The 24,673-nt window shown below is 48.5% G+C and overlaps 1 protein-coding gene across 1 annotated transcript in view; it reads left to right on the top strand.

Annotated features, from left to right (window-relative positions):
• Positions 1-23,639, top strand: part of NECTIN4 (nectin cell adhesion molecule 4) — a 90,056-nt gene extending 66,417 nt beyond the window's left edge. Inside the window, exons 3-10 of the mRNA XM_028710429.2 lie at positions 1,158-1,511; positions 3,103-3,393; positions 4,413-4,533; positions 11,581-11,732; positions 12,856-13,003; positions 13,823-13,901; positions 16,034-16,195; positions 17,278-23,639. Of these exons, the coding sequence (XP_028566262.2) occupies positions 1,158-1,511; positions 3,103-3,393; positions 4,413-4,533; positions 11,581-11,732; positions 12,856-13,003; positions 13,823-13,901; positions 16,034-16,195; positions 17,278-17,550 (1,580 nt within the window). The 3' untranslated portion in view covers positions 17,551-23,639. The remainder of the gene's footprint in view (positions 1-1,157; positions 1,512-3,102; positions 3,394-4,412; positions 4,534-11,580; positions 11,733-12,855; positions 13,004-13,822; positions 13,902-16,033; positions 16,196-17,277) is intronic.
• The last annotated feature ends 1,034 nt before the right edge of the window (positions 23,640-24,673 follow it).

Below are 24,673 nucleotides of genomic sequence, written 5' to 3'. Positions count from 1 at the left end.
TCAGGTTACGGACCCCGCTAACCCAGAAATAGTACCCCGGGTACTATTTTGCTTCAGGATGAGAACAGAAATCGTTCTCCGGCGGCACGGCAGCAGCAGGAGGCCCCATTAGCTAAAGTGGTACTTCAGGTTAAGAACAGTTTCGGGTTAAGAACGGACCTCCAGAACAAATTAAGTTCTTAACCCGAGGTTAACCTTGGTTGTTGAGCTTAATCTGTTCCAGGAGCCCGTTTTGACTCCCAAAACCGTTCGGAAACCAAGGCGCGGCTTCCGATTGGCTGCAGGAGCTTCCTGCACTCAATCAGAAGCCACGTGGGACATTCGGCTTCCAAAAAACAATCTGTGTTTGTGGCGTTCGGGAACTGATTTGTTCGGGAGCCAAGCCATTCGACAACCAAGGTACCACTGTACTTTTAAAGCCTGCAGACTTTGAGGCTTCAGCATCACGCCCAGGATTTTCTCCGCTCTGCTGTTGTTTTGCTCAACATTCTGCTGAATTGTCCTGGAACGCTTGGACCTTGGGTAGCACTGACATTGCCCAGATTAGTGATGGTTTTATCATCTCTATTTCAGGGCTCTTCTGTTTGGGCCACATTTTATTCTGTTTTCCCCATGCTTTCTAGGCACTGGTCTGAGCAGTTTTTCTTTTGCCCTCTCCGCTTTCCCTGAGAAAGACCCGTTGTTTACTGCTGAATTGGGACAAGTGTCAATCTGCAGGGAACCTGACTGACGTTCCTTAGGATTCAGTGGTAAACAGCTGGTTACCCTGGAGGAAGTGGGAAACCTCTTGGAATTGTGCGTAGAAAAAATGGGACAAGCAGATTCAAGTGAGGATGAGCCTTTTTTGGGGTATTGTTTGAATTCTATTATGGTGTAAATATTTTTTCTAATGATTATGTTTCATATGAGTTTAGCTTTTTGTTTTTTATCCTTTTTTGTATTTTATCCCTATACCTGCAGGTATAGGGTGGTATACAAATAATAATAATAATTAGCATAAGCTGCCTTGAGTCCTGGTCCAGTGAAGAAGTAGAATTATTATTATTATTATTATTATTATTATTATTATTATTATTATTATTATTATTATTATTTCCATCCCACCTGCACACAGATGAGCTTACGGGTTGTCACTAAACTCTTCCCTGTCTCCTCAGGTGTGCTGGCAAAAATCCTGGCATCCCAGAACAGCATCACTGCAGTGCTTGGCAAAGATGTGGTCCTCCCCTGTTCCTACAAGGTCTCAGAGGGCGAGAGGGTGGTTCAGATCACGTGGATGAAGCGGCGGGAGGACGGGACAGCCCAGGAGTTGGCGGTGCTGAACTGGCAACACGGGACCTACGTGCAGGATGCCTATTCAGGGCGAGTGCTGCGACAGTCCGAAGGATCCCTAGAAGACGGCTCCATCCTGCTGAAGAATGCGGTGCAGGCTGACGAGGGGGCATACGAGTGCCACCTCATTACCTTCCCTGGGGGCAGTTTTGAGTCCAGCCTGACCCTCAAGATCCTAGGTAAGGACCTCCTATAATGAACCCTCAAACTGAGCCCTGGGTCTGACTTGGGTGGTAGATCTCTGTCTGGGCTGGCTCCAGGTGAGGTCTGCAGAACTGAATGCTGTGCAGTTAAAACCAATCCCTGCACATACAAAGCTACCATATCAGGGAAAACGCTCTTACATTAATCTTCCTGAAATACTAGCGTTGTTGGTTTTTTATCTTCAGGGATTATTATTTTTTAAAATGCATATATTGGATTATTGGATATTATTTTATCTGATAGAATTTGCTTATTTAAAAGTCATATTTTTATCGTGACTTATTTGCCTTGAATTGGGTTGTTTATGGGATGTGCAACCCTTGTTGCATATTTTGTGCTTTCTACCAGCGAGCAAATTGCCTTGGGTATAGCAGTGCAGAAAGAGGGGATACAAATTAAAAGTGAAATGACACAAAATGCATATACAGTGGAACCTCTGTTGTCAAACGCTTCGGAAGCCGAACAATTCGGAACCCGAATGCCAACAACCCAGAAGTGAATGCTTCCGTTTTTGAACATTTTTCGGGAGTCAAACAACTTCCGGGGAGTTTTTTTTTCCTTTTTTCTCCATTGAACTTGCTGGCAGCCCTTTGATCCTTGGTTGTTGAATGTTTCGGAAGTCGAATGGTCTTCCGGAACGGATGACGTTCAACAACCGAGGTTCCACTGTATGTCTTTGCATGGAGAAGTATTCATATACCCCAACCTCTGCTTGCAGCCAGAAGTCTGAGACTCAAAGTGTACACACACACACACACACACCACACACACACACCAGCACACACTTCATCCTGGTGCAATCTGACGGGTGGGAACCAGTTCCTTTGCCGAGTTTCTGGGAATGTTCACACTAAATCTGTTACCCACCATGGCTGTTAAGCCACTGTGGGGGTCTTCTTTCATAAAATCATAGATTTGTAGAGTTGGAAGGGATCCCCAAGGGGTCATCTAGTCCAATCCACCACACCCACACACACGCTGTGCAGGAATCACAACTAAAGAATCACTGGCAAGAGGCCTCCAGCAAAGGAGAGCCCTCCACCTTCCCATGGAGGCCATTCCACTATCTCCCCCCCAAAAAAAATTTTTTTTATTCATTTTATAACACAAATAAACAACACAAACAGGAAAACAAACAATACAAACAGATTCTCGTCTTATCCTTATTTTTTTCTAAACATTGTTAGGTGGGCTTCCCCAAGTCCCCCCTATCTGATTTTCATTTTACCTCATCTTTAGCATTTTACATATATAATAATTTCTAACCATTCTTTTTATCACACTTACTTTAACCATACAAATCTTCACATTTTATCACTTGCAAATAATACTATTTTAAAATACACTGTCTTCTACTTCTAACCCTGCAGCCTAAATCCACTTCCAAAGCTATTCTAAGATTTAAATATTAACATATTTTTTTCAAATATTCCTTAAACTTCTTCCAAACTTCTTCCACCATCTCTTCTCTCTGGTCTCGGAGCCATTCCACTATCTTAACCGCTTTTTGCCCTCAGAAAGTTCTTCCAGATATTTAGCCGCATTTTCCTCTTCCTCTGGCTGCAGTTCCCCCATTGCCCACCTTGAACCTTGGCCCCCCGCTGGAGGAAGGGCAGGGCCGGACTCTGGCTGCCTCATGCACTGCGGAAGGGAACCCCGTGCCCACGGTGACCTGGGAGACGGAAGTGCGCGGCACGGACAGCAGCCGCGTGTCCTCGCACCCCCGCTCGGCCTCCGTCACCAGCGAGTTCTACGTGGTGCCCGGGCGGAGCATGCACGGCAAGGCCCTCACCTGCATCGTCTCCCACCCGGGGCTGCAGCACAAGAAGAGGATCACGCACACCCTCAACGTGGCATGTGGGTATCTGCCGGCCCTCTGGGGTGGGTCGAACCATCGCCGCACAGAAGGGGTGGTGTGGGGACTTTCTCAGCACAAGAGTCACTCATATCCCCTCAGGGACCTACCTTTCAAGGACAATGTGTTTCAGGTGGTTGTGGCCGGAGGCAAAACTAGCCAGAGCCACAAGGTTAGCTCTTAAGTTTAGGCCGTGCATTTAAGGCACATTTAAAGCAAACGGCTGTGGGGAACTGTAGTTTCCACAACTGAGCTACATTTCCCCATAATCCACGGAAAACTGCAGTTCCCAGAGTTCTTTGGGGGAGGTTATGTGCAGTGGATGTGCTTTAGATGTATGGTGTATGGCCTGTTGTACATAGAAAGTCAGTTTTCTCTGTGTACACATGCACACCCCTCGATTCTCCATCTGAGCAAGCAAGAGGCATGATCACAGTTGAAAGGCACATTCCCACCAAGAAAAAGGACCCAAGGAGGGTGCTGTGCAAGCCAGCCAGGGGTGGGGTCTAGGGAGGTGGACATGGCATGAGAACAATCCTGAGGGCCAGATAGGAAAGCCCAAAGGAGCCACCTTGTGACCTGGGGCTGTCGTGCCTCACCACTGTCAAACCAAGATATCTGGCCCAAAGCTAAGGCTAAACAGTGATTTGGCACAATTCATGAATTTGATCCAGCAATTTGCAAAATTTGTCTAATCATTTTACTGATTCTTTAGAATCTTTATTTGGGAGTAATTCCTGAACTTCTGAGTAGACATGAGCAGGCCTGTGCTGTTAATCTCCGACTTCCGCACACACACACACGTGGGATGTCTTTGAGACCTTTGAGCACGCAGCTCCTTGAGGGGAACTCTGCTGAGAACTCTCAGCACCCTGAACAAGCCACACTTCCCAGGATCCTCTGGGGGAAGCCTTGGCAGTTTAAAGTGGTGAGATTCTGCTTTAAAAGGCACAGTGCAGGGGGCATGGGCTGCTCTCTCCTCTCTGCCACTTTGACCTCTCTACACATTGCCTCCACGCAGATCTGTCGGATGCCTCAGTCCTGGGCCACGAAGAGGGGGAAGATTGGGTCGCAGGAAAGGAAGGGGCATTCCTGAAGTGCCTCGGAGATGGGAACCCCCCGCCAACTTACAACTGGACACGGTCAGTCGCTTTTCTGTGGTGCAAGAGATGGCTTCTTCTTTCTAAACAGGGAAGAGGTCTGGAGTTTTGTTTCTTTATTCAGCATGGGGTAGTTGCCAGAGGCAGAAAAGTAGGTGTGGCCAGAGGCCAAGGGTGGGTGTGGCCAGTGGGGGCAACTATAGGTAGGTAGTGGGTGTGGCCAGAGGCAAAATCAGGCTACATTCCAGCCTCAGAAAAGTAAGGCATTCCTACACACACCTAAGCAAAAGGTATTTTTCACATCCTGAGCATACATTCCATCAAAAGCACTTGAGGAGAGAGCATGGAGCAGGAGCCCTGAACAAGTGTAAACTGGGAGGGGGGGCATGGCCCAAAGAGAACTCCGAGGGTAAGATAGGGAGGTCCCAAGGGCCACATTGGGCTCCTGGGGCTACAGCCCCAGCCCCCCTCTTTTGTGGTGATGAGATTAGAATTTCAGACAAGGACGCTGAAGAGCCAGATTCATATCTGTCACAGGGCTCTCTGGTTTAGTTTGGACCATCAGACTCTCTCACCCTAACTTGTCTCGCAGGGTTGTGGTGAGGATAAAATGGTGGGGGGAGGAATAGGACACATGGCCTGCGTATGCCTCCAGCTCCTTGAGGGAAAGGTAGGATAGGAATGTGAATCATCTGGAGTTTTTTAAAATCAAAGAATGTATACCTGAGTTTTTAATTCCAGGAATTTACGCAGTAGTCATTTATTAAATTTGTATGCCGCCTGCCCTGGAGCCTCTAGGCATTCGGAATAAGAAATGCAATTAAAAATCCATAAATGCAATTGTATAAGAACATCAACAGCCCATCTCTCCAGCTGAAACATTTTGAAAACCATGCTTGCCGTAGGAGCCAGTTTGTCTAGTCTGCATCCCAGATAAATCACAGGTCTTGATCTTGTCCCAGTTTTTTTTCTTTGGAGGATGCTTTGTTAAAATCGATTTGAATTCTGCAGATGCCCTATCTCTGAATAATGTGTGGCTGTGTCTTTATCTCTTACCCACTCATGCAACAATGTACATGCACAAATTTTTAGGTGGCATGCTGTGGTCAGTCTGGCATTTCGCACATGGAAAATGGGCAAAAGCGTTTTGAGGTGTTGGTAGCAGTTTGCAGGACAGACGCTGCCTTGACTTTTACAAGAGTGTTGCAGTCAGCCCCAGTCTCCAAACAGCGAGAGACTCCAGGGGTGCCTGCACTTACCCAGGGTTCAATTTCTTTGGAATGAAGTGCCAGTGGAGACCATGGTGCCTTTCGGATATATGGTTTTGCTTGGCTTTAAAAGAGGATCGTACAGATTTATGGAGAAGAAGGCTATAGCCACGATGAAGACTGTACTCTGCCTCCAAGTTGGAGGCAGTAATGCTTCTGAATACCAGTTGCAGGAGAGGAGAGGCCTCTTGTTCCTGGGTCCTGCTTGTGGGCATCCCTTTGGGGCACCTGGTTGGTCACTCTGAGAACAGGATGCTGGACAAGATGGGGCATGGCCCTCATCCAGCAGGGCTCTTCGAATGTTCTTATATCCTACCTTCCACGTGTTACAGAAGCCCTGTGCATTGCAGATGATTCTTGGGTGTGTTTTTCACAAGTCCATTCTGCTCCCACCATAGCTGTCAACCTTCCTTTTTTTTACGGGAAATTCCCTTATTCCAGTGCCGTTTCCTGCTGCTATCCCGGATTGTTAGATATCCCATAGACTGTCCCTGGGACAGGTGAGGCTGCTGATCCCTTATTTTCAAGGCTGCTGATCCCTTATTTCCAAATCTGAAAGTTGACAGCTATGGCTCCCACTGTTGCTGACTAGGCCTCATGGGGCCTCAGCATTGTCTGACATGAACAAAGAATGAGCCTGGTCAGTAGTGCAGCTGGGTCTTGGAGCCAGAAGGTCCCCAGGTGACCACCCAGAGAGTGGCAGGTTATGGGAGCCACAGCCAACAAGCCTGGCATTGGCACCTGGGCTGCTAGAAGCATGGCAGGGCCCACTGGGGCAGATGTTGGTTGCTGTAGAACCCTTTCTGTTTTTTTTTTAAGGTGGCCATGAATGCACATGGTAATAGATTCTCACTTGATTATCCCTTTCTACAACAAAATGGTGCTTGTTATTCCTGGGTTAAAACCAGGGCAGCAGAAGCAAATGCCATTTTGTTCCTGTGGTCATGATGGTGCTGTGAATTCAAGGCAGGCGTGCAACGTGCTCAGAGCATTAAAAGAAAAATAAATAAATCCAGAGTTGGCAAACCGTTTTGGTTTGTTGCTGTGAGATATCAAGAATGTAGAAGCATGGAATTAGGGGAGAGAGAGTACAGAAATGGGAAGTGGGTGCTTTACAACTGGCTACCCAAAGGGGGCACCTTGTAAGACCATTAAGGCCAGGTTCTAAAATGACCCAGCTGCACCAGTAAGCTTCTCCCAGTAAGCAGTTCCCAGTAGGCTTCCAAGGAGCTCCTCACAGATGCCCTAGAAAAACAGAGTTGAAGAACCCCTGGCCTACTAGGACAAAGTGGGCATGGCAGGCTGGGAAGAGTTCTGTGGCAGAGTGCCCTCTCTGCAGGCAGCCGGCTGCTCAGCTTGAAGCCAGGGGGAATGAATCCTGCCCTAGCGCTGGGAGCCTCTGGAGGCAGCCTGTGCCCGTTGGGGCGAGCAACAGCCGAGCCAGCCCCCACCCCTCAAGCACCCGCCCCTGGGGCAATCCCTAACCCGCGTGACACTTTCCCGGGATGCAAATCCAGGATTGCACCACCAGAGGAGTCTGGGGCAGCTTGGCATCTCCCAGCGCCAGCCTTGGACGCCTGCCTGGCCCGCCTGACACCGTCTGGGTGCCAGCTACGAGATGCGTTTCATGACGTCCCACAGAGAGCTGGCAAGGCTTGCTCCTGGCAGCCCCTCTTGCCCCAGGCGCCCAGGCTGGGGTTCCTTCCCTCCTGCCCCCCAAAAGACAGCTGCAGCAGTGCATCTGGGTGGCAACCACTTGCCCGCTTGGCCGTTCCATTCCCAGCCAGCCAGCAGTGCACCTGATCTGGGCTGGCTGCCGCAGAGAGCTCCCACGGATCCCATTCAAAGGGAAGGCTGATCCTCCATAAACACTTATTCATCACTCAGCCATCCCGGCCTGCCTCTCAAGCTCTTTTTTTTTTGCGCTCGGAGGGACTGGCTGAGACTTGCTGTGGGTTTCGGGGAAGCAGCCCCGGGCCAAGATGCACCTTGTAGCCTTTTGTGGTGAGCGAAGGTGGCGGGGGGGGGGGGGGAGAGACAGTGAAAAACCAGCCAAGTCAGCACAGGGCTGGGGGGTGGGCGTGGTGGATGGATGAGGCTTTGCACAGGCCAGGTTGTCGGGGGGGGGGGGAGGAATGAGATTCTTTTGAGGTCTGCCTGCCTTTTTCAGAGGTGCAGCAGTTCGGCAGGAAACATGGCCTCTGTAGAGAGCTGCACAGCTGCTTATCAGCCAGGAAGTGGCCAGGATTTCATCCTGCTGGCATGCCTGCAAAGGCAGAGGACTCAGTGTCAGTACAGTCATACCTTGGAAGTACGTTAGACTTCCAAAACGTTCGGAAACCAAGGCGTGGCTTCCAATTGGCTGCAGGAAGCTCCTGCAGCCAATTGGAAGCCAGGTTGGACATTCGGGTTCCAAAGAATGTCTGCAAACCGGAACACTCACTTCCAGGCTTGTGGCGTTCAGGACCCAAAACATTCGACTCACAAGGTGTTCGGGATCCAAGGTATGACTATTGTCCTTTTCTGCAGAAAGACTGAGAAGGCAGGGTGGATAGTTGTGGGGCAGAGAAAGCTGGAAGGTGGGTCCCTTGCCCTGGAGGCCCTGAGATGAGATCTGCACATGCCCCCAGGACACATTTGGAGTACCCTGGACAAAATTGCCTTTTAAAATTAAAAGTAAAAGTATCTAAAGGGCAGACCTTGGTGACCATTTGTTTTTTAAATATGGCATGATTTTATTTCTTACGCAAATATTGAGGCGCCATCAGTATATGCAAATGTCTGGCTAATTTAAAACTATCTAGGACCTTGATTCTCAATAAAACTGATGGAACTCGCAGGTGGAGAATACTTTTTTATTTTAATTTTTTTTAAAAAATCTTTATTATTTGTAAAGGGAATATCAATCAATATTTTATTATGCCTTTGGGGCTGTGCTGTGTCTTTGTACTGCAATGCTTTATGGGTTAAGCCAGGGGTTTTCAGCCCATGTACCGTGGTACCCTGGGGTGCCTTGAATGATAGGGATGCCACGAGCAACACTGGCCTCTGTCCCTCTGATGCCTTCTCACATCTCTGCCTCCCAAAGGCTTGCACAGCTGTTTGTTGCAGCAGCCCTGGCTACCACTCCCTAAGGCAAATGGTGCCTCTGGCGCTGGTCAGGGGGTGCTTTGAGAGACCAGGGGCGGTGGCAGCAGCTGCCCAGAAGACTCCCAAGGAGAAGAGAGAAGAGAGGAGGCTGAGGGAACACTCCACAAGGGAGGGTGTTCAAAATAGGGTGAGAAGCTGTCCATAACTGGGCTCCTGAGCCCCACAGGGGTGCCGCAGAAAAAATGTAATTGGTCACGGGAACCGTATGGACTCAAAAAGGTTGAAAACATCTGGGTTAAAATGTTGATTCTTTGTTTTCTTTCCTTTTGTCATGTTTGCTGTGAACAAATAGATAAATTTAAAAGGCGGTGGGGGAAGGAGCTAAAGGAAGGGAGGAAAGTTTTGCCCTTTGCAAACACTGTTATACGTGTGTGTGTGTGTGTGTGTGTGTGTGTGTGTGTGTGTGTGTGTGGATAAGAGGCTCCTGTTGATGCACCCATGCGCAGTGCACATATGTCCTCGCTCTTTCCCCACATGCAGATGTCTTCCCCCACATGTGCATATGTGTCAGTTGCATGTGCGTGCGGGTTGGGAAGGGCACGGCGCTGTTGCCTCGGCCGGGCTCCGCTCGCCGGCTCAGACGCTTTGCCGAATCTCTGCGCAGAGTTTGGGGTGCTGTCTGGACACGCTCCGGCACCCAGCTCAGCTATGCAAGAGACCCGTGGGAAAAGGGAAGGGATCCCTTTGATTTCAGCACCTATTGTTCATGATGTCATGGCTGACCCCACCCTCCTCTTCCCTGCCCCCCCTCCCCTTGTGCCCCACACCTCCCCTCACGAGCCTGGACATGTTGCTGAGGCGGGGAAGCGGCAGAAAGGGCGAGAGCATCTGGTTCAGGAGTTCCTGGCCCTTGCCATTCCTCTTTTCCTCTTGCGAGGCGACTTTGGGGCGGTGCCTCTCCCTCTGGCAAAGGCCCTCTGACACCCCACAGCTGAAAATAGGGACATACTTGCAATGTTTTTAAGAGAAAAGGTGAAGAAGAGGCAACACGATGGAAGTGTAGGAAATTACACATGAAGTGGAGAAAGAGACGTTTTCCCTTCCCCTTTCAGCATAAAACGGCTTCAATTCCCCACTCAGCCTTGAAGCTCACTGGGTGTGATCTTGGGCCAGCTGCTGCCTCTCAGCCTAACCCACCTCATAGGGTTGTTGTGGGGATTAAATGATGAGGAGGAGAGCCATGTACAGTGGTACCTCAGGTTACACATGCTTCAGGTTACATATGCTTCAGGTTACAGACTTTGCTAACCCAGAAATGTTGCTTCAGGTTAAGAACTTTGCTTCAGGATGAGAACAAAAATCGTGCTCCAGCGGCAGCAGGAGGCCCCATTAGATAAAGTGGTGCTTCAGGTTAATACAGTTTCAGGTTAAGAATGGACCTCCAGAACGAATTAAGTACTTAACCTGAGGTACCACTGTATATCAGTAGGGACGCGGGTGGCGCTGTGGGTAAAACCTCAGTGCCTAGGACTTGCCGATCGCATGGTCAGCGGTTCGAATCCCCACGACGGGGTGTGCTCCCGTTGCTCGGTCCCAGCGCCTGCCAACCTAGCAGTTCGAAAGCACCCTCGGGTGCAAGTAGATAAATAGGGACCGCTTACTAGCGGGAAGGTAAACAGCGTTTCCGTGTGCGGCTCTGGCTTGCCAGAGCAGCTTCGTCACGCTGGCCACGTGACCCGGAAGTGCCTGCGGACAGCGCTGGCTCCCGGCCTCCAGAGTGAGATGAGTGCACAACCCTAGAGTCTGTCAAGACTGGCCCGTACGGGCAGGGATACCTTTACCTTACCTTACCACTGTATATCACTTTGAGGTCCTTGGAAAAGAATAGTGTATAGAAATGCAATAGATAAATAAATCTGGAGTAGAAAATATACATACATGGCTCTGAGTACAGAGAGTACATGGTGTGGTGGTTGGAGTGTTGGACTAGAACTTGGGAGACCAGGGTTCAAATCTTCACTTGGCCGTGAAGTCCACTGGGTGACCTTGGGCCAGTCGTGGCCTCTCTGCTTAACTTAACTTCACGAGGTTGTTGTGGGGAATAAATGAAGAGGGGGAGAGCTGTGTATGCCACCTCGAGCTCCTTAAAGAAAAGGCTGGGATATAAATGCAATTGAATGAATGAATGAATGAATGAATGAATGAATGAATGAATGGAAATTTAAGACATTCCATGAATGGTTCAGGACAGATCACAGAAAGTCCTTCATGCAACGCCTAGTTAAACCATGGAACTGGCTTCCACAGGAGACAGTAATGGCCCACCAACTTGGATGGATTAAAAGAAGTTTGGGCAAATTGGATGGATTGAAAGAAGTTTGGACAAGTTTATGGAACAGGCTAGTGATGACTCCTAGCCACAGTGGCTCAGCTCTGCCTCCACAGTCAGAGAGGCAGCAATGCTTCTGAATACTGGCTGCTAGATAACACAGGACCAGGTCATCTTTAATCAAATGATGCAGCAGTGTGTGTGTGTTTGAAACTGCCCATTTGGGAGGTGATGAATAGGCACCTCTCTGTGACTTAGCAGGTGCTGCACATCTTGAGCAGTTGAGTTCAAGGCACTGGCAAAACTCTAGTTGTCAAAAGAAGACCCAGCAAGAATCTGGCTCCGCAGAGATAAAGGTGTTTTCCCCACCCCTTCCTGACTTGGTCTCCTCTCTCTGCCCAGGCTCAATGACCCCCTCCCCAGCGGAGTGAAAATCAAGGGGGACACCCTGCTCTTCCAGAGACCCCTTAACTCTGAAGATGGAGGCGTCTATGTTTGCCAAGTGGCCAATGGCTTTGCAACCAAGGAGGCTGAGACGACCATCAGCATAAAAGGTACCATTCTGGGACAGCTCAGAAACGGGTGGCAGAGCTGATTTGGGCTTGTCTATGCTAGACAACAGGGACGCGGGTGGTGCTGTGGGTTAAAGCCTCAGTGCCTAGGACTTGCCGATCGAAAGGTCGGCGGTTCGAATCCCCGCGGCGGGGTGCGCGCCCGTCGCTCGGTCCCAGCGCCTGCCAACCTAGCAATTCGAAAGCACCCTCGGGTGCAAGTAGATAAATAGGGACTGCATACCAGCGGGAAGGTAAACGGCGTTTCCGTGTGCTGCGCTGGCTCGCCAGATGCAGCTTGTCACGCTGGCCACGTGACCCGGAAGTTTCTGCAGACAGCGCTGGCCCCCGGCCTCTTAAGTGAGATGGGTGCACAACCCTAGAGTCTGGCAAGACTGGCCCGTACGGGCAGGGGTACCTTTACCTTTACCTTTATGCTAGACAACAGCCCAGGCCACATTCACACCATAGCTTTCAAGCACTAAGGCACTGCTTTAAACCGCCATGGCTTCCCCCAAACAGTTTTGGGAGCTGTCGTTCATGAAGGGTACTGAGAGTAATTAGGAGGCCTCTATTCCCCTAACAAAACCTACAGTTCTCAGAATTCCCTGGGAAGAGGGATTGACTGTTAAACCACTATGGGAATCATACCTCTGTAAACACTCGTTTCAATGTTTCTTTTAAAAGTAAAATATTTTTAAAAAACTTAAAAGAAACCTGCTCCAGTGTTGAAGGTTGGTGACGTGCCCATTTCTAGCCAATCTGTGCTGTGCCCACCACTAGCTGTACACACACATTTTTTGTTTTCTCAGAATTTGATATAGGGGAGAAGATAAGGGACTAGGTCCTCCCCCCCCCCCCCGATGTGTGGTGGGGGAATAAAAGGGCTTGCCTTCCCTTTTCTCTCACCTGGCAGCCATAGGAGAATTTTGCCTCTCCTTGTAAGGAAGCCACTCCTTCTGTAACTCTCTAAAGATCTGTCCTTCAGAGGAACTGGTGCTGTAGGACTTTGTGCAAGGGGGTGATTTGTGGGTTTCTTCCAGTCCCATGCAGAGAAGCTCAACGTGGCCTTCATGCATCACTGCCATGGCCTACTCCCCTCTCTTTTTCTTATCTCTCCCAACAGGCAACCGGGCCAAGCAGGTGGACGTGGTCTCCATCTCCATGATTGGGGCAGGACTCATCTCTGTAGTGCTGCTTGGCTTGCTGGTCCTGGTGGTCATACTCATGACTTGCTACCACAAGAGGAAGACCAAACGCATCACTGAGAAATAGTAAGCAAATGGGGAAAGAACCATAGAATTGGAAGAGACCCAAAGTGTCATCTAGTCCAACCCGAAAGCACTTCACATGACATCGTTTTGGTGTTATTAGCCCTCTACTATCCTCCTTCTGGTCCCCCCGTTACCTTTTGAGCCGGAGTAAGGAACTGGATTTGGCTAGTGGGCTGGATCCTTACCTCCCCCACTGTGGGCTAAGTTTCACAGATGAGTGGGGACACCCACCTGCCAATCACTTGGCATCACGATGATGATGATGCCTGTATGGGCAATCAGCTGATGGTTGGGGCTTGCAAAGCACCTCCTACAGAGGCGTGCAAGCCCTGGCAATCACTTGATCATCGGGGCTTGTCAGTGCCCTTTGGTCCAGCCACACGCTTGCCTGCCCCACTCCTGAGGTCATACAACCTACGCAGGGGTTATGTTCTGGGAATCACACCATGCTGAATCTCTAGTGGTGGAGTGTCCTGTAGGACCAGGCCAACTACACCAAAGGCTTGGTTTCTCGTCATTGTCAAATGAGCCCCGCCAACTCAGGGTATGACCAACAGCACTTCTGCAGATAATCTCAGGGGCTGAGCTGGGCTCTCTGGGTTCAGGCTGTCCCTGAGGCACCCTGGAGCTAAGTTGTTATGGGCTTCATTAAATTTATTTGAACGGTGAACCTTCTGGCCAAACTAAGAGACCTGTCAATCGTGCCATCTGGTGCCACGTCTGGTGCCTTGGCGCGCAGTGAGATATTCCTGTTAGGCAGAGGGCAAGGGGGGGAAATAGCTGTCTCACCTGACTTCTCCCCCTCCTTGTGTCCGGCAGCGAAGAAGAGCTGACACTGACCCGGGAGAACTCCATCCGGCGCCTCCACTCCAGCCACAGCACTGACACCCGGAATCAGGTGAGGGTCAAACAAAAACATCTTGGAGGTCCCAGGCCACAGGGAGATTAGGCTGGCCTCAACCAGAGCCAGGCCTTTTTTGGCTGTGGCCCTGATCTGGTGGAACGCTCTGTCACAAGAGACTATGGCCCTGCAGGACCTGACATCTTTCCGCACAGCCTGCAAGACAGAGCTGTTCCACCAGGCCTTTGGCCAAGACACAGTCTGACCCCTTCCTTTGGTAATCCTCATAGAACTCTAGCCCAATGGTTGCCATTAATTTGATTTTGAATTGATTTTAGAATGAATTGATTTTAGAATGCTGTGTTACTTTTATTGTTGTTAGCCGCTCTGAGCCCGGCTTCAACTGGGTAGGGCGGGATATAAATAAATTATTATTATTATTATTATTATTATTATTATTATTATTATCATCATTATTATTAATAAAGAGAGTGTGGGAGTCCCTGTGGATTGGCTGGGGAGGGATAAGAAGGCACAGACTGGGCTTTTCCATGGAAAGGAAGTGGGTGGGGATAGAGAGCCCCCTCTCCTTTCATAAAACCGTAGGGTTGGAAGGGAACATAAGAGTCAACTAGTCCAGCCCTTGCAATGAATGCAGGAATCCCAGCTAGAGAATCCCTGACAAGCTATCCAACCTTTGTTCAAAAACCTCCACCGCTGAAGGAAATAAGCAGTGCTTTGCTGGATGTGGGCATCTCAAGTCTCATACAGTTGTCCAGATGGCTCTGGGAGGCTCTGACACCATCCTGGTCTGCACAGATAGACTGCCTCTGAACTTGGAGGCGCCCATTTATCCATGGCTCCTGGCAGGGCTTCCCCACACAGCTCTGAGCTTTAGAGCTCCATGTCTGAGTGTTTTGCTCAACTGGGGCAAACATCAATCTGGGTTTTCCGTTTGCTCCGATTCAGCTTTAAAGGGAGGGTTTTTGCTCCAGTGCAAAAAAAAAAAAAAAAAAAAAAAAAAAGGGCGCTCAGACACAGAGCTTTAAAGCACAGACGGTGCCTGGAAAGAACAGAGGAAAGGTACCGTAAGTGATGAAAAGCCTGCAGTTGATAGAACTTTGAAGCCTCTTTTTCTCCTCTTCCTTTGCTGCAGAGCTGAGCCCATGGAAGTCCTTCAGCACCCTCTAGAGGGAGCAAGTGGAATAATGTAAACACGCACACAAGCCACCTTTCTAAATATGAGAAGGGCTGAGCTCAGATCTTACTTGAAGCCACCTTCTCTGACCTGGGAAATGCTTGTGGTTGCCTCACCTCAAAAGGGATATTGCAGAGTTGCAAGAAAGGTTCAGAAAAAGGGCAACAAAAATGATCCAGGGGATGGAGCTGTTGCTCCCCTACTCTTTCATCACAACGCTAGAACTCGTGGGCATCCAGCGAAGCTGAAGATTCAGGACACCTTTTTTAAAAAGTGACTTCTTCACGCAGCGCTTAGTTAATCTATGGAATTCACTTCCATAGGAGGCAGGGATGGCCACCAATTTAGAGTCACAGAGAAGGGACCCCAAGGGTCATCTATTCCAACTCCCTGCAATGCAGGAATCGCAGCTAAAGAATCCCTTTGGATGGCCGTAAGGGAGGCAGATTCATAGCCTATCAATGGCTACAGGCCATGGTGGCTATGCTGTGTCTCTAGAGACAGTAGTGCTTCTGAATACCAGTTGCTGGAAACCACAGGAGGGGAGAGGGCTGCTCTTGGGCTCGGATCCTGCTTGCGGGTTCCCCATGGTGGATGGAGTCTGCTTGACCACTGCGAGTGCAGCATATTGAACTAGATGAACCATTGGCTTCCTCCAGCAGGCTTTGCACACAGTCAGTCCCCAGGTTCTCCAGAGCTCAGGTGGCATGATTTGAGAACCAAATCAGAGCTCAGTAATATTTATATGGGACTCTTACACCCTGCCTTATATGCTTGCAAGGGGCTCAAGGCGGCAGGTGTGGGTGGCTTTATCCCCCCACATTTCCACCTCGCAACAACCCTGTGTGGTAGGTGAGAGAGAGAGAGAGAGAGAACGGACGAGTGGCTTAATTGTGGAGTGGGCAACTTTTAACAAGCGCTGCAAGTTTCACTTCCCTGTTACCATCTCTTCACCATCGCTTCCCTTCCCCATGCCCTCGTTTGTTTTCAGATGGAAGAAAACCTTCCCTTGAGGTCAGAGAGCCGGCAGGGCAGCTTCCGTGGGGACAGCCTTTGCCGGGAGAGCCTGCGAGCCGACAGCCTCTGCCGGGACAGCCGGCAGGGCAGCTTCCGGGCAGACAGCCTGCGTGAAACCAGCCTCTGCTCTGTCATGGTGAGCACCAAGCCCTGTTGTCCTTTCAGTATCCAGCACCTCCTCCCAGTCTTCCCCCTCTGACCTCTCCTCTGTGTCCCACCACCAATCCCCGGACTCTGAGCCTTCCACCTCTGGGGCTTCCCCGGCTGCTGCCTCCCACCGCTGCTCTCTGCCCAGCCAGTCTCTGGCAATCTGGAGCATGATACACCTGCTGGAAAAAATTATATTCTGCCAGGCCTGTGCAGGCAGTTAAGAGCACATCTTGCCACAACGGTCGATCTATATATTATTTATTGCAAATAATCTATCCACCACTTGACTGCAAAAAATCCTCAAAAGCGGTTTGCAAAAAAAGATCAAAACAAGAAAGTTATCTCCAAGGAAAATCAACAGCGACAATAAAATGATTACAGCTGCGGTCCAAGGGTTTGTTATTCTGACTGGAGTGTAATGGAAATTTGTAAGATTTTGGAACGCAGAAGTATAGTAAATCATCAAACCATCAATTGCAGCACGTGGGGGGGCGGCACCTATATTGTATAATTTGTCTTTTGAATGAGTGGCATTTTTAATGGTATTATAATTTGGCATTGTTACAATGAGGCTTTTATTGGATTGAAAACAAATAGAAATAAATTCAGGGGAAAAAATTATTAGCAAGAAAAATAGCCAACAACCATTTAAGACTTCTGAAAAGTTAAAACAGCAATAGACCTAAAGCAAATTAAAAGATAAAAAATCTTAACTTTTAAAATATGGTTTTCATTGTCTGGTGTCATGTATTTTTGTTGTGAACCACTTTGTTGCGATAGATAGGTAGATAGATAGAAAATAGATAGATAGATGATAGATAGATAGATAGATAGATAGATAGATAGATGGATGATAGTTTTTTAAAAATATATATATATGTTTAGGGGTAATCTCATTTTGACTCAAGAAAATCACCATTTTATGGGGAAAATAAATACAGTAAATGGACAAAAGCACAAAGATTCGCAAAATGTTTAGGGGTATGCGTACCCCTCCGTCCCCCCAGAAAAAAGCATTGTGTGTGTATGGGAGAAATATCTGACACCCTGCTTCTCTCTCTGGCTCAGAGCGAGGAGGCCGAAGGACGTAGCTACTCCACCTTGTCGACGGTGCGGGAGATCGAGACGCAGACAGAGCTCCCCCCGCCACCCCCCACCCCTGTCCAGGAGGACCAGATGGAGAAGGAGAAAGAGGAGAAGGAGCAGGAGGAAGAGGAGCAGCGGGACAGCGAGAAGAACATCAAGCAAGCCATGACCCACTTTGTCCAAGAGAACGGCACCCTCCGGGCGAAGCCCACCTCCAACGGCATCTACATCAATGGCCGGGGACACCTGGTGTGACCTTTGCCCCCTGCCACGGAGCCCCAGGACCCGACAGAGCACTGAACCCACTTCCCAATGGCCTGCCGGAGCCTCCCTTGGGCGAGGGAGCCAAGGCTGTCACCTTCTTCTGAGCCACCCGGCCGCCATCCAGCTGCCCTTGGAGATCTCCGCAGGCCTCACCACCCCGTTCTTCTTCCCCGGGAATCCTGGCCATGGTCTTCTCTTGCTCCGTCCACTCGAGGAGGGAACCAACTCATTCCCAGTGGGGTGGATCAACAGCCGGTTCGGAAATTGGGAAAGCTTCCCCCACCCCTTTTCTTTTCTGACTTTGGCGGGACAGTGACATTACCTGGCCTGTGTTTTTGTGTCGTGTTTTTTTTTAAAATGTTTTGAGGCCACACATGCAGAGCAAGCGATTCTGAGGATGCCACCAGGCAGCAGCGCATTTATCTTGGCTCAGGGACAGAACCGTGAAACTATTGTGCCTCCCCCTCTAATTATTGTTGTTAATATTAATATTATTATTATTAGTTGAACGTTTGTGGCCCCCTGCGGTTACGGACAGAAGCTCCCCAAAGCCTTGCCGAGGCAAGCAATAAAATCATTGTTTTTATTTTATATAATTATTATTACCTTGAAAGGGAAAGGCTAGCTTCCCAAAGACTGAATGTAGGCACAGAGACAAGGAATCCCGGCGGGCCTCAGGGGAGCCCTGCGAGGGAGATTCCCTGCTTGGGAGATGCCCGTGGGCAGGATTCCACCCTCCCCAGTCCTTGATACGATTCCTGTGGGGATTACACTGAGACGCACGCTTTTTCACCCAGCCCCATCCAAAGCGCAACTTGTGCATGAATGCAAAGGATTCCAGCAGCTACAGCTACAGTTTGGCAGATGAAACATCCGGCCAGCCCTATCCCGCCGGGGTGGGTTGTGCCACCACTTCCAGTGCGACCACCTGGAGATCGGTTTTCGCTCGGGCAAACCCCTTGCCACTCGTGCAAGCTACGCAGACCAAAACTGCTTCCGAAGCAGGAAGACTTGCCAGCACCATGGAACAGGGAAGAGTGAAATGCCAGGATATTCTGGGATTTATTTTTGCATCCTGGGTGGTGAAGGGGGAAAGGGGGATTGTGGGTCTCATTGCCCTTTGTATATCCGCAGTCATAGAAGGTTGGAAGTTTTGTGCAATGTATCATATTCGCTCTCTCTCTCATCCCCTCTCTTAAGTCCGTTTCACATGTGCATATAACCCCTGGGCTATTCATCTCTCAAGGGGTCAACAGCTGAACAAGTCAACTGGTGCCTTTGAAAACCTTTTTTTGCATTGGAGCTATTGTGTGTTTGTTTGGGGCAGGGGGAGCGAGGGGTGTCACAAAATCTCCATGGTGGAGATTTATGGCTGGTTCACCCCCACCCTCCCAAAAAATCATCCGCTGCTGAAGCCATCAAACAAGGTGTCACAGATGGCTGAGCTGGCCCCGAGGGGTGCATGTCTGCACACGCATGAAAGCACACGTGCTCCTCCGTGTTCCCCCACTGGGCGTCTGATTATCCCACAAGGACTCAAGCCAAATGTTTGAAGTGTCTCCTCAGGAAAAGGGTTGTGCTTGCCAGGACACGAAGTTAGATCTAGATCTGAGATGGCCCCATTCACACATGCAAATTGTGAGCACCGCCACCAGAGAGCATTAGGCAGATGCTGAATCACTATACCAGCCCCTGGATTCATTTGTTTACAGCGTGGGGATAATAATACTGTTCTACCTTACCGGATTGGTGTGATACGAAATAATGTGTGCGAGGTTTTTCTGAGCGCTCAAATGGTGTCATACACGTGCTAAGTTTAATTAGGCGGTGAGGCTGTAGGAACCAACCCTTGGCCTTTCTGACTCAAGCAGTTCCAACATGTAGAACCGTAGAACTGATGGGTTGGAAGGGATCCCAAGGATCATGTAGTCCAACCCTCTGCAATGCAGCAGTCGCAGCTCTTCCTAGTCTGTGCAAAAGCATACCAGGTCCTTGTTTGCGGTTTTTGTTTTTGTTTCTGCTCAATGGGGAAACCCTCAAATCCCCCAGACTGTGTACTCACTAGTAAATGGGGAGATATGTTGCTGGTGCTTTTGAACAACATCCATGTGCTGCAGACTGCAAGGAGGTCATACTGGGTCAGAATCCAGCCACTTTATGTTAGCAAACACCATTTCAAGGTACTTTGTGTAATGCGCGTAGCCAGGATTTTCGTGGGGGGGGGCGCAGAACCTCAGTTTGCTATGTATTTTTATTGATTTTTATTGATTTAGGCAGCTTCCATTCCCTGCCCCAACTTGGCTATGCCCATGTCTTGGGTGATGCCTCTGTGAAAAGTTCTGCGGAAGCAGATGGCAGCTAAGGGTAGCTTTGCATACCTAAAGTTTTGTTCCACTAAGGTGCCCCATATCCCGTGCCAGGAGTAAACGTACATTTAGAAAAATGATCACATAACATATAGTCTTAGCATAGGAGCTTCTGGCTTACCCTGGGTGAGCTGAAATGTTGCTTTTTTGCAATTAGTGGGAGGTTGAACTAAAATGAAGGTTCCAACACAACACATAGGCCACATTCGCACCATACATTTAAAGCTCTATGGTACCACTTCAAATACTCATAGCTTCCCCAAAGAATTCTGGGAGCTGTAGTTCATTAAAAGTCCTGAGAGTTGTTAGGAGACCCCTATTCCTTCCCCAAAGCCATGATTTCCAGAATGTTTTAACCAGGACTGTTTTTCTAGGAAAAGAGGTGCCAGAACTCACCTTGTTCTCTTGTAATAGCAATGGCACCCACCTGAGAGGTGCCGGAACTGGGCTCCAGTAAGTTCCAGCTGGGGAAAAAGCCCTGGTTTGAACAATCAATCCCTCCTCACGGGGAACTTTGGGAATTGTAGTCCTGTGAGGGCAATATTGGCATCCTAACAATTCTCAGCGACCTTCACAAACTACAGTTCCCAGAATTCCTTGGGGGGGGGAATCCAGGAGTGTTTAAAGTGGTATCATAGCACTCTAAATGGTGGGAATGTGCCCCGTTGCAGTACACTGAGATCCTTGTGGGATGACAAGGAGCCCCTACAGCATTCATTAAAAGCTTCCTCTTTGTATTTTATTGCTTCCTGTTCTGCATGTCTTGGGGATTATTTCACTACAAAAGAAAGAAAAGATTAATAATAAGTAATACAGTGATATAGTCAGTGATGCAGCAAACCACTTTGAGGGTTTTTTTAAACAATCAAGTGGCATATAAATTTTATAAAATTAATAAATAATAGTGATTAGAGTGTTGGACTAGGACCAGGGAGATCCAAGTTCAGAGCAGTCAGCTGTGAAGCTCAAAAGATGACCTTGGGCCAGTCACCCTTAGCCGTAACCTAACGAGTTTGTTGGAAGGATAAAATGGATATATGAATGAAATAAGGTGTTAGCTGCACTGAACAAGAAGCAATAAAGTGGGCCAAATCTACTAAGAGCACACATTTGATGACAAGCACGGTTGCCCTCAAAAGCCTCCGTAGTGCCTAGCCATGCCACGCTTTAGTGCTTCAGCTGCATTTTATAGCAATAATGGTAGTTACATTTGCCATAAAATGCAGTATAAGGGGTCTGGCGCAGGCTCTTGGGCCAAGTCCAGCCCCCTGGTGTTAGTGTAATATTTTGTCAGTATGGTGTTGTAATGTCTTATTGCAGCTATTCTTGATATCCGGAAAGGCAGCTCTTAACTTGGAAGGAGAAAGCAAGCTGGGATGGTTGCCACCGCTCTCCTGAGGCTCAGACCTCAAGACGCAGAGGAAGGGGTTTAGAAGCTCAACGGCAGGTTAGGGGTGGAGTCTGGGTTTTGAGAGGATGAAATCTAACAGAGCACCTGTAGGTTCTGGGGAGGAGGGTACCTGGGCGTGATGAGTCAGAGTGGAGCCTCGTGGACAGGAGAGTGCAGCCAAAGGCAAACATTTTATACCCAATCCATGAATTGCCTTTCCACGTGATTCAGCTGCTTCTGATAGTCTACTCCATCTCCTGGAGGCTCTTAAGGCAAGCACCCTGCAGTTTCAGAAATGTCAAACTCTGAGACACTGCAGCTTTACAAACTGAGAAGAGTGATTTTTTTTCCCACAAGGCCACAAATCTACCCTAAAAGATGCAGTCACAAACTGACATCAGAGTTACCGAGTCAGAGAATTTCATAACGCAGAGCAATTATCACCACAATTAAGAGATGCCTACAAATCTCCCAGGCTACGCAACTCTTCTCTAATCTAGTGGTCAAAGAGACATCTAATTGAAGCCGTTCCTTTACAAAATGATGAACAGAGCATTTGTTTACAAGAGATTTATGTTGGTTCTCAAAGGTTTGTCACCCATCTGGTCCTGAAGTCTCTGGACACAAGTCTTTATTATGCTTTGGTTTATCCAACATCCTTTTTGACAGGAAGGTCTTAAACCCAAGCCCGGAAAGGGGGCAGAAGCTAATTTTGGTATGGAATTCCTCGCACACTCCAAAATGGAGCTTTTCTTGCACAAATAACTATAAATACACTTTACCAAAAGTTTTAGAACAAAGATAGAATAGGGATCTCTTGATATATATACATCCAGATCCCTTATACAGTATGTGCATCTCTCATATGTATGTATGTATATATCTATATGTCTATTTGATTTATCTCTTCCCTATCCATCCGTCCAGTTTTTCTCCAAAAGCTTGTTGTGGCCTGGCCTGGGCCACTTAAAATGGCAACCAAGTCTGCACCACAAACTTAGGTTTAATACCACTTTAGCCATCATGCCTGCCTGCAGAGAACCCAAGGAACTGTGGGTTGAGTTGATGTGGGCCTTCAGAATTTCCTGTTTAGAAGATCTACAAGTGGGACTGGAAATAAAGGGTTGTATTCAGCTAAGTTCTACTCAAAGTAGGTCCATTTAAATTAATGGACCCATGTTAGTCATGTCCATTAATTTCAGTGGGTATACTCTTAGCATGACTTGCGCTGGATTCAACCCAAAATGTTGCTGTGTGAGCGCTCCTGTTCGCTATCCCAGCCAGCCAAGCTGTACCTTCCTCCATTCCATTTCCCCTCCATGTTTTCTGCACACCCCCTCAAGAAAAAAAACAAAACCACTCCATGGTCACACTCAGTCCTCACTGGACTGTTTTTGGGATCCCAGTCCTTTAGGGTACATAAGCAATAGCACTCATGACTGAACGCTGGGAATATTAAGAGTTGTGTGTCTGCACCACCATAGAATTATAGCTTCCTGGGAAGAAATTGACTATTAAGCCAGTTTAAGTCTATAGTTCAGCCTTCCCCACAACTTGATAACTTCCAGATCTTTTGGATACCAGCTCCCACCAGCCCCAACCAACACAGCATTTTGTTTTAACTGTGCTTACTCCTTTGTAATGTGCGTTTAGGACTGTGGTCCAAATGAATACCATTTCTTTAACCAGCTGACCAACTGTAACGGCACCCCAGCAAGGTAGGCCATAACTGATACACTACAATATGTCCAGGGACACCAAGCTCAGTGAGCTTTGAAGTTGAATAGGGTTTTGAGTGAACCATGGGTGGTCAAACTCCAAACAGTCAAGTTGCTAGACATCTTGATCTACCTCAGAGCAATACAGGGAATTCAGGTGGCCCAGCCCCTCTTTTGTTTTAATTGTTCTCCACCAGCAGGGGCTGTGCCCAAATTTCGTGCCCACTGCCTCAGTCCCGAAGAGGATGCATTTATTCTGCACCCATAAGGATAAGGCGCTTCCAAAGTGAATTTATATGACTCTCTTTTACGTCCTTTTACATGTATTATTATGATTTCTTGGTTGTCTTTTTTTTTTTAAGAAAGAATTTTAGGAAAAGGCTGTGTCATCTGCTTCTAGGACCCTTGAGGTCCTTGTATAATCTGTAAATGTGTATATAAAATCCCTAGCAATGGATGCCTGTGAATGTGTGTGTGTGTTTGTGTGTGTATAGATATATATAGAGAAATATTATGCAAGTGTCTTTCTGTGTATAGGAAGGGACTTTGGGGCGCTCTTACATGCACTTCTGCTGTTGTAAATAAATTGCACCTTTGGCACCCCAGGACTTGTGTCTTGTTGGATGGATTTGTAAATTTTTACAGATTTTTGCCTGGTTTGGCAAAAGTGGTCGGGGAGAGTTTTTCTATTCCTCTCTCATAATCCAATCCTAGAAAATTAGTAAACCACCCAAGGAAATGGATCAGAAGTAAAATTTCAGGCCAAAGAATGTGCATCAACTCATAACTATGGGATTCACCACCACAAGATGTAATGATGTCCACTAGCATAAAGGTACCCCTGCCGGTACGGGCCAGTCTTGACAGACTCTAGGGTTGTGCGCTCATCTCACTCTAGAGGCCGGGAGCCAGCGCTGTCTGCAGACACTTCCGGGTCACGTGGCCAGCGTGACAAAGCTACTCTGGCGAGCCAGAGCCGCACACGGAAACGCCGTTTACCTTCCCGCTAGTAAGCGGTCCCTATTTATCTACTTGCACCCGGGGGTGCTTTCGAACTGCTAGGTTGGCAGGCGCTGGGACCAAGCGACGGGAGCACACCCCGCCGCAGGGCTTCGAACCGCCGACCTTTCGATCGGCAAGTCCTAGGCACTGAGGCTTTTACCCACAGCACCACCCGCGTCCCTCTGTCCACTAGCATAAACTGCATTAAAAAAATGGCCAAATTTACAAGGAAGCTTTGCCAGTGTGTAAGGTTACCAGGTCCAGAACATCCCAGACCCTCAGATTTCAGGGCCCATAATGGAAACCTAGGGGTGATGTCAGAGGCTGGATCCTGAAGACAGAGGTTAATTGGGAGAGTGGAGTGGAGAAGGGAGGGCCCCCCCCCATCTATGCAATAATTTGGATCCAGCTTCTGCTGGGCTGAAAGTTGCAAGCTGCATGCACAGCCTTCTTATTTTATTTTTATTTTTAAAACGTTAAAGGCACTCCTGCTCACCCTCCACCTTCTACCTGGAAGGCGCCAGGCAAACCTGGAGATTTCAAGTCAGGCCTTGAGGCTATGTCTCTGATGGCTGAGTGCATGGGTGTAGCCAGGGTTTTCGTTAGGGAAGGGAGCAAAACGTGGTTGGGGCAGCAGG

This window comes from Podarcis muralis, chromosome 16 (genome assembly GCF_964188315.1).
Source record: "Podarcis muralis chromosome 16, rPodMur119.hap1.1, whole genome shotgun sequence".
Taxonomy (NCBI): domain Eukaryota; kingdom Metazoa; phylum Chordata; class Lepidosauria; order Squamata; family Lacertidae; genus Podarcis; species Podarcis muralis.
This window is presented reverse-complemented; position numbering and strand designations above follow the sequence as displayed.